Source organism: Littorina saxatilis, linkage group LG17, assembly GCF_037325665.1.
Source record: "Littorina saxatilis isolate snail1 linkage group LG17, US_GU_Lsax_2.0, whole genome shotgun sequence".
Classification (NCBI taxonomy): Eukaryota; Metazoa; Mollusca; class Gastropoda; order Littorinimorpha; family Littorinidae; genus Littorina; species Littorina saxatilis.
The window spans coordinates 19,738,649-19,757,230 of NC_090261.1; the positions used below are offsets into that span (position 1 = coordinate 19,738,649).

The window sequence follows — 18,582 nt, forward strand, 5'->3', positions numbered from 1 at the left end:
ACATTTACAGGAAATGACATGTAGACATTCTCCACAGAAAACTTTTTATTCAACTTTAATGAACAATATTACCCACATAAAGAGTCCCATTTAACACTCTCTCTCTCTCAGCATTCACACCCCCATATCGCTGCTACAATCATTATCATGATTATGTCACACACAAGTAATTCTTTCCCTACCTACTTTGCATCTCATGTACAGAAAAAAAGTCCCCCACCCCCAATTCTCAACTGCTACTTGTTCCTCCCCTTGGTCCCCATCACATTGTCATCTCAGTCCTTGTGCCTTCTCTTCCTGCCAGTGGGACGACCAGATTCTTCCAAGCCTGCAACATAAAAGCAAGGTGTATTTCCATCTGCATGTCCAGAACTAACCACAATGATTTTATTTATAAAATTGCACCAAAAGTGGTGTATGGATGCCTAAATGGCGGGATAAAAACGGTCATACACGTAAAAACCCAATCGTGCAAAAACATGCGTACTTGGGAGTTTTAGCACATGAACGCAGAAGACGTATTTCGTCACGCTCATAAGAACAATACCTAACTCAGTGTTGGGCATTTCTGCAGTAAGACTACAGGGGGAGCTACTGGAAGGTGTTAGAGAGTACAAACTCTCAGACTTTCGGAAATCATTGTCACGGTTACTTAAGCAAAACTGCCGTTCTCGTTTCTGAGTTAGGCACTTTTCAGCAGAGGCTGCCGTTTTCATACAGGAAGACTTGTTTGGCGTGCAAAAGCTTTTTTGGGTTGTTGTGCAGTTGTCCTGATTGAAAACTTTGTTGCCAGCTCTTTAACTCGCTTATCCCGCTGTCAACCGCTCAAGATAGGCAGTTTGCAACTTATTACTAAAATAAGATAAGCAGATTGTTCTGAAACCGAAAACGTTTTTCTCCTTTTTCTCAAAACACTAAAAAAAATGACATAGGCAATTACCTTATGAGCGTGACGATTTGTAAAATTAGAAGTGTAGAAAATGGTGTTTAACTTTAAGTGTTACTAAACATTGTCTAAAATGTAATTACACATACGCAATTATGCTCAGACCGCTACACAGAGTGAGAAGCAGAAATGAGTACTAAGAGTCACAAGAAAGAAGGAACTTGTTGCATGCGTGTGATTATTTGTTTGAGCGTAGCCATGTTAAGTGTGACGTAACAGTGTAGGAATTTCTGTTAAAACGTAGCATCCTTTGAGGTATGATCCAAACAAAATGATCAAATGTGATTTCCGCGGAGACTGTTTGGCGTGTCTGGCCCAAATTACAGCAGCCATTAGAACTACTCTCTTATTCCATCGATGCAAAGTTACAAGTGCCTGAGCCAATCAGAAGAGGCCTTAAGATGGCCTTATTTGGGGTTGCATTTGAGCTCTGATTTGAACACTTTTGTAAGGTCTTGGATACAGTGAAACTTCTTGGCCAAAAGTCTGATTTTCAAAGAGGGTATAACCAGAAATCACAAGGGGTTACATCAGGTCTGGAGAATGTGTGAGGCAAAAATGGGATCATTTGGAATTTTTGGAATGGAGTTACGGCCCTTCTATTGTGGAGACTGTCATTTTCATGGAGGAGAAGGGCAGTCCGGGTTTCGCAGTTTGGTTACTGACTGCAAAACTCGTGAATAAGTTTGGGTAAACAGGTTTCTGCATAGTACGTGACAATGACAGTGCTGTTAGCAGACAGAATATTGACAGCAACTCCGCTGTAGAAAAACACAGCAAATAGCCCTGTTTCTGCTTTGAAAACCTTGCTAACAAGTTTAGTGCATTTCGTCATTTTGGTCCAGGCCTGCTTTGTTTCTGTGTTTACTGACAACAAAGTAAAAGGAAACCAAAGTCTCATAATAAGTGACTACAGTCATCACAAGTTTGGGTCTACTGGGTTCAAAACGGTTGAGCAGTTAGTGTGCAAGAGGAACTGTCGAGTCTTCCGTTCCCCTGTACCGTCAGCTAATGTGGCACCCATTTTGAGGCCAGCTTTTCAAGGGTTTTTGTTTGTTTGTTCGTTCATGGGCTGAAACTCCCACGGCTTTTACGTGTATGACCGTTTTTACCCCGCCATTTAGGCAGCCATACGCCGCTTTCGGAGGAAGCATGCTGGGTATTTTCGTGTTTCTATAACCCACCGAACTCTGACATGGATTACAGGATATTTTTCGTGCGCACTTGGTCTTGTGCTTGCTTATACACACGGGGGTGTTCGGACACCGAGGAGAGTCTGCACACAAAGTTGACTCTAAGAAATAAATCTCTCGCCGAACGTGGGGACGAACTCACGCTGACAGCGGCCAACGGGATACAAATCCAGCGCGCTACCGACTGAGCTACATCCCCGCCCTGCGCTTTCCAAGTAAAAGATCATTGTGTAGAATTATCTGGATTGTTTCATATAAAAGTGTAAGTCTTGCTCTTTATACTCGTATATTCACTTTTTAATTAAAATTCGTATGTTTTGACACAGCAGCTACATTAGTCTCGTTTGAAGCGCTCTTCGGAAGTAGTTTTGGCTTGTCAGATTTATTCCCCCCCTTTCCCCAGTTCTGATATCCCTTTTCTTTTGTCAGATTGTAGAATATGGAGCAACTTTGATTTATGTAACTTTTTTCAACTTTGTAGAAATGTCCATTGTGTATCATTACCCAGCTGCACTCTTTCAAAGAAGTGAAGATTTTCATGGTGCTTGACAAAAGACCCCGTTTTGAAGCACAACCCAAAAGTGACGTATTTTGAAACCTCGTCATTTATGACGAAGCGACCTGATGACGCCATCTCTGAAAGATATACAGTGTACTAGTTAAATGTTTGGCCTTTAAAATGATACGACTTTTTATGATCAGTGATCTGAGACATTCATAATAGCGGTTTGATTATTTTGTTTGGATCATACCTCGTATGCTCAAAATGTAACACTAATTGGCAGCTTTGGTCCTTACCCTGAGGCTGAGGGGACTGTGATGCTGACTGTTCCTGAGCAGAGTCTTTTCCACTGGCCTTGGCTTGGCTGGCCTGCCACAGTGCGCTGCGTACAAAACGCTTGGCCGCCCCCTTGTCCACGCGTGGTTTGTTCAGCGAGTCCTGCGCCTCCTTTATGCGTGTCATGTAGGATCGAATTCTCTCCTGAAACACACATTCTTTCACTTTTTACATTTAGTCAAGTTTTGACTAAATGTTTTAACATAGACAAAGAATCAAGATGAGGGTCGTGGTGTATGTGTGAATGTATGTGTGTGCGTGTATGTGTAGAGCGATTCAGAGAAAACTACTGGACCAATCTTCATGAAACTTCACATGAGAGTTTCTGGGTATGATATTCCCAAACCATTTTTTTTGTTTTTTTGGATAAATGTCTTTGATGACGTCATATCCGGCTTTTTGTGAAAGTTGAGGCCGCACTGTCACACTATCAGTTTTTGATCAAACAGCTTGAAATTTTAGTTCTACAATCTTCGACAAAGGCCGGACTTTGGTATTGCATTTCAGCTTGGAGTCTTAAAAAATAACAAATAAGTTTGATCATTAAAAATTTGATAATTGTAATTAAATTAATTTTTTTATAAAACAATCCAAAAATAATTTCATGTGATTATTTTGTGATTCCAAAAACATATAAATGTTATATTCGGATTAAAAATAAGCTCTCAAAATTGAAGATATGAAAATTATGATTACAATTAAATTTCCGAAATCGACTTAAAAACAATTTAATCTTATTCCTTGTCGGTTCCTGATTAAAAAAACATATAGATATGTTATGTTTGGATTAAAAACAAGGTCATCAAGTTAAAAAGAATAGAGATACAGAAAAGCGTGCTATCCTGCTCAGCGCAAACACTACCGCGCTATACCGGCTAGTCAATTTCACTGCCTTTTCCACGAGCGGGGGACTGGCTCGACAATGCTATACGGTCTTGGTAAAAAAAAATACAGTGCGTTCAGTTTCATTCTGCGAGTTCGAAAGCTTGACTAAATGTAGTAATTTCACCTCACGCGACTTGTTTGTTCTGTTGTCATTAGTCCTCTTACCTAAGCCCGCTACTAACCATAGCCGAACCAAGCGAACTGGGTTCGGCAAATATTACACCGTGCCTTGTTTGAATGTTTCTATGACACCGGTCACATGATCAAGAAATATCAAGTTAGAAGACTTGTGATGATTGACAGCGTTATAGCCGCCATTATTGTCACTGTTCACGGATGAAGATACATACACAAATATTCAACCAATGAAAAGTCAGTTCGCTACAGATGACGTGCTGCAAGGTTTGCAGGAGTGAATCGGCGAACCTCGAACGTTGCAGCTGCAAAGTTCAGGTTCGGCTGTAGTTAGTAGCGGGCTTTGGGGATGCTGCAAGAATTTACTTTCTTTGGCAAATTTGCTGAAATGGCTGAACAACTTTCTGCAATTCTTTAAAATGTGAAGGCTGTCTGTAGCATCGCCTTTCCACCACTGTGGAAAAATTTTCAGCAGCAAATATTTCAACAATTTGAAAGAAGTTTTGCATTTTGACACCTGATAATGCCGAACGACATTCCTGCCTCTACTAGAAAATGTTGGTAAACAAACCTTGAAAAACACTAACGCTTACGTACTGATCACACGGCCACACAAACTAACATTTCTTTACTGTATAACCATAGCTCTCACAAAAACCAGTCGCTCCATCAAGGGAAGCAGGCAGAACAAGTCAAATGCAATTCTTAACATTTGCTGGGAAAAATGGTCTTGGTCAAATCATCAGAAGATTTGACCCTCTGGTTACTTTGTTTACGATTTTGACTTGTAACAAAATTCCTTTATACTGCATCCATTTAATGTCATAAGTGAGACTCATTCTGAAAATTGCTCCTTGCCTGAAAAAACTTAGAACTGCAGTATTCTTGCAACACTAGAAGTACAAATGGACACATATCAAAACTAACCCTATCCCTAAACATATACTAGTGGCAATGCTGACAGTGGTATTGGTATAAGTCTTACTCACCAATTCCTTCTTGACTGGGTGATCTTTTGGATTTACTCCACACACATTCAGGTACACTGCAGAAAACAACAGCAGAATCTTTGTATGCAGCACAGTGACACTAACAAACTGGTCACCCTAATAAAATTCTTCACACAGAAGAGAATTCAACATATATTTATTTCACACATAGTTTTCGTGACACAAAACACGTACTGTACCTTATTTCAGTTACACATGTTTGACAGCAGAACGTGTGACACAAAATCACATCTTTTATGAAAACTAAGTGAAAGTAACCAAAGTCAAAAGTCTATCAAATTCAAAATCCATGAAGTTAAGAATGTTTACTTTTTATACATGTTCGAAACTCAAAAAGTCTATGAAAACCATGAAGTTGAAAACTTTATTTTATATAGATATACATATATATATGGGTGCGTCTCAGAATCTCGTCCTCTGTTTGTGACATTATCACCAAAAGTAAAATCTTCCCAGAAAACTTTGATAATACTATTTACACACTTCTCAGGGTGTACCTTTTCAGTTTAAACAAGAAAAAATATAACATTGCCTTTAGTTTGCCATATGTTGAGCATTATTTGGACCATGTGTGCAAAATCACCCGTGTAACATGGAAAAAATAAAAGACAAAAAAACTGCATTTATAAGGCTGAAAACGACTTTTATTCAGTTATTATTGTTGAATCACAAGCCATTATAGAGTTCAATATGAAATGACTACATGCAAACAACAAAATAATGTTTTTTTTAATGTTCCATGCATTCGTCAAAATTTCAATACAAAAATGAAAATTAATTAATGATATCCTGATCAGAACATGTTGATACATGGCATTCATTCAGTCTTATTGACATTTAACCTTCACAATAGCATATATACAAAGATTTGTTGCTCTAAGACAAAATGTTAGAAAGTTATCCCAAAAGAATGCAAAATGGTCACCGATGTAACATGGAAACATCACTTTTGTAACAAAGAAACGGTTATGCTTTTTCCCACAAACTTTACTAAATGAAGCTGATTTTGCAACCAGATTCTTCTTAGGTAAAATGCCAAACACTAAAACAGGAACAGAAAGAAAAAACGCTGGACAAAATCAAGAAAACTTTGCCCCAAAAAAGAGAAACATTAATGAAAAGTTCATCACCGACGTAACTCGGAAACGAACAACCAGACATGTATTATAAGGTTTGACATGAAGAATGCAAATGTTCAAAAGTGGTTCATTCAATTGTTAAGACAATAAACCAAAGGCATTGGTTACATATAGAACAGTTGCCACTTGCAGTTAATTAATTTATTTTAAAAGAAATAATGCCCCCTGGCATTGAAGGTGGGGTCACGAATCATGGTTGCTCATGCAGGGACTAAGGAAATATCATCGATCCCTGGAAAGCAATAGTAGTTCCCCTCCGGTTTCCTTCGAAGGAACGGTACCACCAGTTCATCAGGTCGAATCTCTTGCACCTGAAACATGCAAGTACCAGCGATTTCAACCAAAGATTGATGCAATATGTGTACTAGTTTCACTAACATGAATTTGTTTGATGTCTATCAAGATTTTGATGCATCCACATTCACTGGCTAAAAACAAAATAAAGTAATTATTTTGTTCAGACTTACCATTCCATTGAACATACAACTTTTACAATTAAAGAAAACATTGACACTTACCGTTCCTTTAAATGGATTTCGGAAATTTAATTTTGATCATAATTTTTTATATTTTTAATTTTCAGAGCTTGTTTTTAATCCAAATATAACATATTTATATGTTTTTGGAATCAGGAAATGATGTAAAATAAGATGAACGTAAATGTGGATCGTTTTATATAAAAAAAAAAAAATTATTACAATTTTCAGATTTTTAATGGCCAAAGTCATTAATTAATTTTTAAGCCACCAAGCTGAAATGCAATACCGAAGTCCGGCCTTCGTCGAAGATTGCTTTACAAAATTTCAATCAATTTAATTGAAAAATGAGGGTGTGACAGTGCCGCCTCAACTTTTACAAAAAGCCGGATATGACGTCATCAAAAGTATTTGTCGAAAAAAAGAAAAAAACGTCCGGGGATATCATACCCAGGAACTCTCATGTCAAATTTCATAAAGATCGGTCAAGTAGTTTAGTCTGAATCGCTCTACACACACACACGCACAGACAGACAGACACACACACACACCACGACCCTCGTTTCGATTCCCCCTCTATGTTAAAACATTTAGTCAAGTTTTGACTAGGTGAAATCGAAAGAAAAACTATTATTAACAAATGTTTAGCCTAATTTTTCACTTCATAGAATATCATAGCAGCAAAAACTCACCTTTTCTCAAGAACCTGGGGTGTTGATCACTGTCGTAACAAAATCACAGACTTCGGAAACATTCTCGAAATCTTTCTTCGCTGCTGGAAGCTGAACTATTTCTCTCTGTAACTGCGCATGCGTAGTCACCCGCACCTCTAAGTCACTACGCGCAAAATAGTTCTAATCTTTCTTCAAAACTCTGAACATTATTTGCAAAACCGTTCACCATCGTAACTGAATTTTGAAGAAGCATGTCATATTGCGCAACTTTCAACTTAGTTTGCAGATGCAATTTTGAGAAAATAATACTTAAATAACATTTAGCTTAGCGATGTTCTATGCCCTTTCATGTCTAGATCGTGTTGAAGATGAATATGCAAATTCTAAAGTTCAAATTTAGGACTTGTTGCTGTTGCACGCGTGCGGAAACCTATGTTACGACAGTGATGGCAAACTTTCAAGCGATTAATTTCGTTTAAAAAAACAATTCTGTGGACAAAATAACATTTCAACTGTCAAGTACACTTAAACCAAACACACATAACAAGAATAGCAGTCCTTGGACATTCTAAACGATTCTTGTAGTGAGGTGCAAAACTAGTTGATGGTTCATGTCACAGATCAGACCTCCATTTTTCACGCATTTAATCATTTCTTTCGCAAAACAAGCTTCATAATAATCATGCAAAATACTCAGTTTTGTTTGTACTATTTCTTTATTCATTTTACTTCTCAAAAATACCAATATCATGATTTAAAATTCAGTATGTTTCAATTGTGGGCTAATTTGATTATGGCACACACAAAAGGATCAGTTTCTGAGACGCACCCATATACGTGACTTACTCCAGAACAGAGAATTAATGCTGTACACTCCAACAAGGTCCAGTTTGGCTGCATCAAGTGGTGCAAGCTGGAAACAAAACAATAACATTATTTAATTCAGTGTTAAGAACCAAGAAAAGAACGTTCCCAGACTCGGAGGATAATACTAATAGTAATAGGTCTATTGGACCTGGATTGAAAATATGTCCAGGTCCAGATTTCTTGTCCACAAAAAAAAACCATTGTTCTTTAGAGGGCTTCCTACAGGTAAAATCCATTGGACGGCTGACCGGTCAGACCAGTGCCTCAGATTAAAAAAGTATGTCACTGTCATTGACCGAAGACCGAGGCCAGAGAACAATATATTATTCTCTGCGTTCAGGAAAGGATTTGCTGGGCAGAATAATTCCCAGTTTTTGTGTGAAATAGTTCCCCCATGAAATGGATATCAAATCAATACTGAATGTCTATTCATACATACTTCAGATACCCTATCAGCATCAGGGATGTTGTTACAAACTCATGACATACCAATAGGACAAATGTCCTGAGCTCTTCAACACCTACAGGACATTTGACCGCTTTCAGAAATGTAAAAAAACCCATCATTTTGTGCAAAACACATTCCATGGAATGGCTATAAAATCATGTGCACGCACACACATTTTAACACACACACCTATAGTGGAATTATATACACAGAGCATTCGTGCGTCTATTTTTTTAATAACTATCATTTGTTAAACAGGACCCCCAAAAAAGAAACAAACTACAGTGTACTAAAAAGCAACCAACAACTTCAGTACTCTTAATTTAATTGGCACACAAATGGCATTCAAAATGTCTTGAATCAAAAGCAAAAGCAGACGCAATATACTTGGTCAGTTGGATTTGTCTCCCGTACTTTAGTGTGTTGCTAACCGTCGTTACCGAACATCACAAACACAGGTAGGGTTGGGAAAGGGGCCAGGAGAGCCAATGCCTGTTTATGATATATATAATATACAATGTATATATATTTAAACTTGGCCAAAAAATTATTGCAACAAATTTCAAACCCAAATTAAAGCATTAATTCCCGTGTCATTTCATTAAAACTATATATATATATGCCAGTTAAGACCGTTCACTTAACCTTCAGGATCACGTTTTAGATTAAAGGCACAGTAAGCCTCCCGTAAACCATCACAGAGCTCCCCGAGCGTCTAAATACAGTACAAGCATACTTCCATTTGAACGCTCACCGAACGGGAACATCCTGGCTGCTTTCTGTTGAGCGTGAGACATTTTCAAAGAATTTATTTTCGTAGACTTGTTCCGTTAACAACAACGGCGCCTCGTTTTTGCGCTAGACCTAACTTTTAAAATCTAAATAATAAATTGACAGCGTGTTACACAAACATTCTTTAATCATAAAAGAATTCGTTTTTCATCAAGACAAGATCAGAACAATTCGAAGTTGTGAAAGTTTAAAAAAAGAAAAGCCCGGAAGCAGGGTCACGCAAGGGTCGTAGCAGACGACGGCCGGTTTATCAGTGCAAATCGCCGTTCCTCTCAACAGTCAAAAGCCATCGCTAGAGTTCTTGTGAACCACAGCCGTTGTTTCGTGCATAAAAAAAACGTGCTATTGTAGATAAGCTCACGTCGAGTCGCATTCAAACGACTAACTATGACGACTGCATTGTGAAAAGGGAAAACTGGATCACACGGGTTCACGATGGCTCAGGGGTAAGATAAACCACGCAAAAATAAATTCTTTGAAAATTGTTCGCTCTTTACGGAGGGCACCTAGGATGTTCTCAATTGGTGAGTGTTTAAATGAAATGGTGTTTGTACTGTGTGTAAAAGCCTGACCGTATCTGTGATGGTTTACGGGAGGCTTACTCTGCCTTTAAATATTTCTTTTACAGGGATCACGTTACCGCCGCTCAAGTAAGGGCACCCTCTAAATCGACCAGACAAAAACGGAAAGGCCAAATAAGAAAATTGACAAAAAATCACAATAGGCAAAACTTACTTTGACATACGAGAAGAAAGTCAAACCGATTTGTGATACAGTTCATAACTTGACATAAGTCGCCAGTTCGAGTCTTTTAAAAAAAAATCATTTTAACTCCTAGGCTAGAGGCAGCATTAGTTAACAAAATGCAGTACATAAATAATAACCATGAAAACAAACAAAAAACAACAAACATGTTTTATTTATGAAAACACAAATCTGCTTCGCATCAAGATACTTGGACAGAATCTCTGACAGTGACACGAGCGAACCGCATCTCTCGCTACGCCGGTCAGTCGCTCATCAGTGACTGCGCTGTTGCCGAAATACACGTCTTTCTGAGTCTAAAACTGATGATGTCTGATCATAATTAATCTTTCTCCACAGTTATTTGAATTGAACAGCGATTAGAAACTCTTAGTCCTACACAAACACAAAATCACGATTTACAGGGTGAGCAGCCATATGAGTGCCTGTTCCCGAGCCGGGGGGGAACCGACATCCAGCCACGTCCTATATTGAATATTCACCGGAATCCGGCCCTGATGAGTGATTACAAACATAAAACAGAGAACATTACTGTAGGCCCTCCCTCTCTCTCTCCACTTTTCTATGCTTATTCTATTACCCTCGAATTAAAAAAAACCCAACAACATGCATTTATGATTTTATCTCTCACAGTCACACACCCACTTGGTTTTGACTCAATGACTGACGAGTGATAAGTCCAGAATATTACTTAAAATGGTAAATAACAAAGACAGCAACAACTGCTGTGATAGCCAACCATTACCATGTAAGTAGACAACGACAGCACAACACAAAATTTGCAGTCTCACTCTCAGAATCAGACTAGAGTCTGTGGATATGTTCACTGAACTCACCTTGTCAACCAACTCGTTGTGAGGCGTGGAGATAAGTGGCTGCAACATGGATTCCACCTGCGATACGGCCGCGTCAAAATTACCAAGCCGTTCCTTTAGTTCAATAGGAATACCATCATTGTCGCTGCTTTCCATTTTAGCACCGAGAACACACAATTCGTGATATTAAGCAGCACACTCAAGTCTCACACCACGCTGAGACTCAAGAAAATGATAGCGGAAGTGTATGAGAGAAAAGCTGGATTGGAGTGTGAAACAAAAATGTGGATCGGGAGCAAATAGGAGACTCACCTCATGTGGCCCAAAAATTCATAGCTCATAATTCAGAGGCATTTAAGTCTCCAAATTTGCAGAACCTGCACTTGTAATCATAACAAGTCATTTTAGATCCATATGAACATGGCACTATGCTTTGAAGTTACGGAATGAACTCCGATGAACTGTACGAATGCATTTCGTTTACATGGGTCCGCAAAGAAGGAATTATCCTTATGAGCGGACAAGAGAGACAACTCTTTCGTGTAAATGATGTCCCATGGTTGACAACGTACGCCATTTTCGGTGCATTTTCGTCGATTGAATAACCAAATTAATTAATTATGCTTAGCCTTAAGTTTGGAGCTCAATCCGTCAATTAATTTCACGATTATTATGTTCAGATCTGGCTTGCTTATATGGACTTGTATCAAAAATAAGTAAAGAATGTCACTGGATTCTGAGCTATGAATTTAACACGCTAAAGTTCAAGAGGTGAACAGGTAGCTGTATTCACACAAATCCAGATGCAAACAGGTTTATGGCAAGCAACCCCGGCCTGTCACCCCTTTCTCCTCGGTCCAATGAACACTCAGTCAGCACTTGCGATTCACTGTCCGAGAAACCACAGGAGCTTGTATCAAATCGCCGGTCGATCATTATCTACAGTCCACTACTACGACATACTTCTACTATATCTACTACCTTGTAGTATATGGTAGTAGTATGTCGTAGTAGTGGACTGTAGATAATGATCGACCGGCGACTTGATACAAGCTCCTGTGCGAGAAACGTCACCACTTCACGTCAGTGCGGCACGCGGCTTGAACTCGTGAGAAGCGGAGCGTCGAAGTAACTCAACAACAACACGATCATTGTGCATGTGTACGTGTTCTCTCTCTCTCTCTCTCTGGATGTGTGTATGTTAGTGTGTATGTGCAGGGGCGGATCATAGTTCATTTTATGGGGGGGTTTCCAAAAGTATATTGTGAAGATATGGGTGCCGAGTGAAGGCGCGAAGCGCCGAGCCGACGGCGCAAAGCGCCTAGCTAGCTAGGGGGGTCCGGGGGCATGCCCCCCCGGAAAATTTTGAAAAAAAGGATGCAAAATGGTGCAATCTGGTGCATTCTGAGGATGATCATTACCAGTTTCAGGCAGCAGATTTTGTCACTGATTAATACCCCCAAAAAACACAATTTAAAAAAAAATTGTTTTGGCTGGGGGGGGGGGGGTTTCCGGAAACCCCAGAACCCCCCCCCCCTCGTCCGCCCCTGATGTGTGTGTGTGTGTGTGTGTGTGTGTGTGTGTGTGTGTGTGTGTGTATGTGGATGTCTGTGTGTGTGCATGTGTGTGTGTGTTATTTGTATTTGATGTAAATGTTGTTGGCAGTTGAGCATCTTCCTTATTTTTCTTTTAAGTGCTGCTGGTGCAAGTACGCGCGCGACTGTTTGTTTATGTGTACGTGCGTGTGTGTGTGTGTGTGTGTGTGTGTGTTTCAGGTCTATGTTGTTTCTCAGACCCAACTCGTGACACAACTAGGATGTACGCGAGATATATGCAGCGGCCTTCAGACAGTATCCGGGGTATAACTTCAGTTACGACTTGTATCGTGCAATTCTCATGCAATTTTCAGCGTCCTTGTCTTGTCAAGACAGTCTTGGAAGAAAAGGTTTTCCCTGTCTGAGCCAAATTTCTACCGCGAATTTTTTTTTTGCGGGTAAAAAACCCAAAGATGTACACAAGAAAAACTTACATATTATAATTAATTGTATTGATCTTATTTCGACAAAATATTGCAGCAAGACTTTGTCCCATAAACTGTTAACGTTCTGTGGTTCATTTCGACATTAAAAAGCCTATTCCGATTCTAATTCTACTGTGGTTCACATTGAATAATGTGTCAATTCGACCTATTTCTGGGACTAATAAAAGTAAATGGCCAGAAATAGGAATCTGCTGAACCTCCCAAAGCGATTAGTTGAACGGTCACCCAGGCCCCAACTGCCCTCTCAGTGGTACAAAAATTACCAACCGGATGGGAGTCTGCCGCGTTGTTGGATTGGTTGAAATTGAGATTTGTTGTGACTTCAGTCAACGAATCAGACCCCGTGCTTTGTTCTCACCCAGCTGGGTGGCACCCACTTTTGTTTGGTGTACCTCGGCCCAGGGGCCTTCTCCTTGGCTCTTTTTCTCAGAGTTTGTCCCACCCCAAGGCTTATGAGGCTGGTTTGGGAAGTGGTACATAAGTTATGTTCGTTTAGGAGCATTGCCGGTCCGCTTGTACTATTTTATTTGTTTGTTTATATTCATTATCTATTTTTAACTTAATTAATGTATTTATCCCAGCGAAGCTTGAAGCTGGTATCCCACGAACACTATAGTGACTTCGACTGACGAAATGTTCTGGCCGGGATACATATAATAGGGAAGCTTTTTTTGTTGTCAAACTATGGCTACAGTTGGGGATGGAAGTTCACACACAAATTATAAACATACTAACTTTATACGGTAGATGCTGTCGACCAACTCTTCAATTGTTGATCGAACGCTATCCAAGGCTGCTGTCTCCGCGAGGAGCAGCCCAGATTCCAAGTCTGTTGCATAATGCTTGCGCAAGTAGACGACGTCAACTTGAGTTTAATAACAACAATTGACATGATTACTATCCAAAGATAATGCTTGACAAGTTAATGATCGTTGGATTCCGTCGCGATATAACCTTCGTGGTTGAAAACGACGTTAAACACAAAATAAAGAAAGAATCGTTGGATTTTCTGACGACTCGAGTTTCAGTTGGAATCTATGACATGAACATCGTGTAGGAGGGTATTGATCAGGCCTATGTCATACTGTGACGATCAGCCGTCAGTCTGGCCTGGACAGGCCGGATCATAACTGAGTTCGGTTGCTTTTAGACCAAAGATACCATTACCACTGCTGCGTATTTGACCCGGCCTTTCTTTCTGACGAGAAATAAAACGGTTACTGTTCGACTACTTTCTTTCTCAGTTTCTTGCTGGCAGACGCGGAATACCGTGCTTTTTGGGGGCTTTTTTGTGTGTGTGGGTCTCCATGATTTTTTCGGTTATTTGTTTCCAAACGGCGAAGTTTGCTTGTCACCGTTAAAGGCACAATAAGCCTCCCGTAAACCATCACAGATACTGTCAGGCTTTTACACACAGAACAAACACCCTTTCATTTAAACACTCACCGCTTGAGAACATCCTAGGTGCCCTCCGTAAAGAGCGAGCAATTTTCAAAGAATTTGTTTTTGCGTGGTTTATCTTATCCCTGAGCCATCGTGAACCCGTGTGATCCAGTTTCCCTTTTTCACAATGTAGTCGTCAGTTAGTCATTTGAATGCGACTCGATGTGAGCTTATCTGCAATAGCACGTTATTATGTACCTCTGACTATGCACGAAACAATGAACGGCTGTGGTTCACAAGAACTCTCGCGATGGCTTTTGACTGTTCAGAGGAACTGGCGAAAGGCATAAACCGTCGTCTGCTACAAGAACCACGACCTTGCGTGATCCTGCTTTCGGGCTTTTCTTTTTTCAAACTTTCAAAACTTCGAATTGTACTGTTCTTGTCTTGATGAAAAAAATAATTCTTTTATGATTTAAGCTTAAGAATGCTTGTGTAACAAGCTGTCAATTTATTATTTAGATTTTAAAAGTTAGGTCTAGCGCCAAAACGCACCACGGTCCGATTGTCTGAGAGACAATCCGCAAAATTAAATCTGTAAAAATTGCTCGCTCTTTACGTAGGGCACCTAGGATGTTCCCGTTCGGTGAGTGTTTAAATGAAAGGGTGTTTGTACTGTGTGTAAAAGCCTGGCAGTATCTGTGATGGTTTACGGGAGGCTTACTGTGCCTTTAATTGGTGTTTAAAATAAATTATGATATATTAATGTTTTAAAAAAAAATCTTTTTTGTTTTGCCTGTGTGTGTTGTGTTTGTTTGTTCGTTTTAGTCTGGTGTTGCAACACGCGCGGACCGGCGGCTCTGCCGGAGTCACTTAAAGTCAATTGTGAAGACGGGCAAACACGCGGCACCACAGTTCAACATTTAGCACGTTAAAGGGGTATTCGTATCTTTACTGTGGTTAAACGGATACTTTATCTTGGATCTAACACAGTTTTAGAAATAACTTTTCAGTTACACACGTTTAATTTGTGTAGTTTTCGGTTTTAAAAACTTAGTTACAAAAGCTCGTTGATACCCCCCCCCCTCCCAATCTCTCAGTAAAGTAGCTGTTTTTTGGCGTCAGTAAAACGCCCATATATACACAGACAGACACAACTGCTTTGCAATGTCTAAAAAAAATTGGAGCAATAGTTTTTTTTCATGATGTCTGGCAAAATGTCCCAGAGGTATACCAGGCAGGGGCGACATTCTGTTTCCTTCGCTGTGGTGTGACCCATCATCTTGAACACGCGGCCAGTACCGTGTAACTGGCCTTGAGACCGATCGATTCAAGGGGGGCAATCTCAGTCATCTGAAAGAGGGAAATCCAAACGCAATCCGCCTTGTTCGATTTTATGGGCTTGGACGATAGAGAAAAATAAAAAAAGCAAAAGCTGGAGTCCAGTCTGGACGAAACTGCTATCAAGAACGCAGAATTGATTTTTTCTGAGTTTTTTTTAGCCGTAAGCGCCATGTTTATCGGAGCAGGAAACTCTTCCAGAGTGAGGCCCCTTTGTTGGTTTCACTGCAGCCGCCAGCAGTTATGAGAAATTCGAAATGAGAAATGGCGCTTACGGCTAAAAAAAAACAACTCAGAAAAAATCAATTCTGCGTTCTTGATAGCAGTTTCGTCCAGACTGGACTCCAGCTTTTGCTTTTCTTATTTTTCTCTATCGTCCAAGCCCATAAAATCGAACAAGGCGGATTGCGTTTGGATTTCCCTCTTTCAGATGACTGAGATTGCCCCCTTGAATCGATCGGTCTCAAGGCCAGTTACACGGTACTGGCCGCGTGTTCAAGATGTGTGACCCATGTGGTTTCTTGCTCCAGGAAGCGCTCAAACAATCCTTTATCATTTTCCTTTTCAGTTCTATCGGTCTTTTTGGTTTTTTTTCTGTGTTTTATTTCTTTGTTTCTTTGTGTACGTTTTACATTTGGTCCAATTCTTTTCTTCTTCGTTTGTTTTGTTTCGTTTTCTTTCTTTCTTTCTTTCTTTGTGTACTTTTTACATTTGGTCTGTTTCTTTATTGTTGTTTTGTTTTGTTTCTTTCTTTTAATTGTGTGTGGGAGAGAATGAAACCTGTATATTTTCTGCATTTGACGCATCAGCAAATAAAACCGCCAGGTGCGTTTCCTTTTTAATGGCCCCTGGCGGGGGCAAATCGCTTTTGTTGTCTAGAAACTATTACCGTTCAGTGCAAAGAATGTGATCGGATTTTGAAACGGAGTTAATTGATGTCCACGCAGTTGCCATGGTGATGTTTCAAGCATAGATTCATTGTTCAGCCAGCTGTCAAGTGTTCAGGTGACGTAAACGTCCAAATACAATTTCTCCTGCTTTTCATTTATTTATTTATTTTCAAATTTATTCATGTATTTATTTACTTATTTATTTATCTTTTTATACATTTATTCATACATTTATTTATTTACTTCTTTCTTACTTTTTTTTCTCCCTTTTTTATCTTTCTTTCTTTCTTTTATCATTCATTATCATTATCTTTTATTAAAGGGACTCTGATCAAACTGCACAAAATCATTCCAAAGGTTGTGTAATTCGGCGTAGGGTTTGACAGGGCTGGAACACTCGAACTTTGCAATCCAACACCACCACAACCAACAACAAAAACCCGCATGACAAGTTTTCTGTGGGGAAAATCGACCAAGATGTATTTTGTTAAAGGGATAATGTTTAACAACAAAACGGTCTTTTGTCGCCTGAAGAGCTATACAGTTTGGGTTGGGGAATGTAATTACGCTCTTCAAAAAAAGTTAAGGATCACTTTTTTACAAGCACGCCACACAAAACAGACAAGACCGAATTCTTTCATTTAATTTTTTTTAATATAATTGAACAACAAAAGAGTAATGACAAACAAAGCAATGATCGAACGCGGCGGCGACAATTTAGCAAGAGTGTGTCAAACGTGACAACCCTCGAAAATGGAATTCATAACAATGTGAATCAGTGTCAATAACGCGTGTGCCCTCCGTTGTGTGCCAGGCATTCAACACATCGTTGGTGCATGGAGTGGATCAGGTTGTATATGAATGCTCTGGGAACTCCATTCCACTCCTGCTGGAGCCATTGCAGCAGTTGACCCAGATTGGCAGGAGGAGGGTGATGTTGCTGTACCCGACGACAAAGCTCGTCCCACATGTGCTCTATGGGGTTCAGGTCCGGGCTGTTGGCTGGCCACAGCATCCTGTTGACCCTGGCCAGCTGGATGAAGGTGTTTACAGCTGCAGAGCGATGGGGAGGTGCGTTGTCATCCTGAAGAATCGCACGAGGGCCGATCGCTTGACCGGAGGGCTGAAACGACCAGGGGTTGCAGGATCTCATTCTGGTAGCGGACACCGGTCAAGTTGCTGACTACATGGTACAGAGGTGTCCTTAGACGTGTGCTGATCCCTCCCCAGACCATCACAGAGCCTTCGCCAAAACGCTGTCGTTCCAGAAAAGCGCCTTCTGCGAAGCGCTCTCCGCGATGCCTCCACACTCGGATGCGACCATCAGCAAGGTTCCAAGCAAAAGCGGGACTCATCTGTAAACAACACCTGAGCCCACTGCTGACGTTGCCACCTCACATGTTGAGTGCACTAGGCTCGGCGAGCTACCGGCACGGTTGGCCTAGTGGTAAGGCGTCCGCCCCGTGAGCGGGAGGTCGTGGGTTCGAACCCCGCCGGCCGGGTCATACCTAAGACTTTAAAATTGGCAATCTAGTGGCTGCTCCGCCTGGCGTCTGGCATTATGGGGTTAGTGCTAGGACTGGTTGGTCCGGTGTCAGAGTAATGTGACTGGGTGAGACATGAAGCCTGTGTTGCGACTTCTGTCTTGTGTGTGGCGCACGTTATATGTCAAAGCACCACCGCCCTGATATGGCCCTTCGTGGTCGGCTGGGCGTTAAGCAAACAAACAAACAAACTCGGCGAGCTGCTCGGTGATTAGCAGTCAGGGTTGTTCCTCGGACTGGACGCCTTGCACGCAAGCCAAAGTTGTGTAAGCGGTTTCGGATCGTCTGACCACTAACAACAGTGTTGGTGGTAGCTTGTAGGCGTTGCCTAATGTTGTTTTCCGTAGCCAATCTTTGTTGCATGGCCTGCCTCTGAATGAAGCGATCCTCTCTTTGTGTG

At 40.5% G+C, this 18,582-nt stretch overlaps 1 protein-coding gene, 1 long non-coding RNA gene and 1 other non-coding gene across 3 annotated transcripts; 1 reads left to right on the top strand and 2 right to left on the bottom strand.

Moving 5' to 3' along the window:
• Nucleotides 1–42: 42 nt before the first annotated feature.
• On the bottom strand, nucleotides 43–11,211 carry LOC138952796 (nuclear nucleic acid-binding protein C1D-like). The gene is made up of 5 exons (XM_070324538.1): nucleotides 11,005–11,211; nucleotides 8,143–8,209; nucleotides 4,987–5,042; nucleotides 2,938–3,121; nucleotides 43–328 (listed from the first exon to the last, which is right to left on the bottom strand). The coding sequence occupies exons 1-5, from the start codon at nucleotides 11,137–11,139 to the stop codon at nucleotides 276–278; spliced, it is 495 nt and encodes a 164-aa protein (XP_070180639.1). The 5' UTR covers nucleotides 11,140–11,211; the 3' UTR covers nucleotides 43–275.
• Nucleotides 5,630–8,130, bottom strand: LOC138952806 (uncharacterized). The gene is made up of 2 exons (XR_011451427.1): nucleotides 7,315–8,130; nucleotides 5,630–6,457 (listed from the first exon to the last, which is right to left on the bottom strand). It is a non-coding gene; the product is annotated as an uncharacterized lncRNA (long non-coding RNA).
• A 6,856-nt stretch (nucleotides 11,212–18,067) lies between the features above and the next one.
• On the top strand, nucleotides 18,068–18,143 carry Trnat-cgu (transfer RNA threonine (anticodon CGU)). Its single transcript has one exon. It is a non-coding gene; the product is annotated as a tRNA-Thr (tRNA).
• Nucleotides 18,144–18,582: the final 439 nt, after the last annotated feature.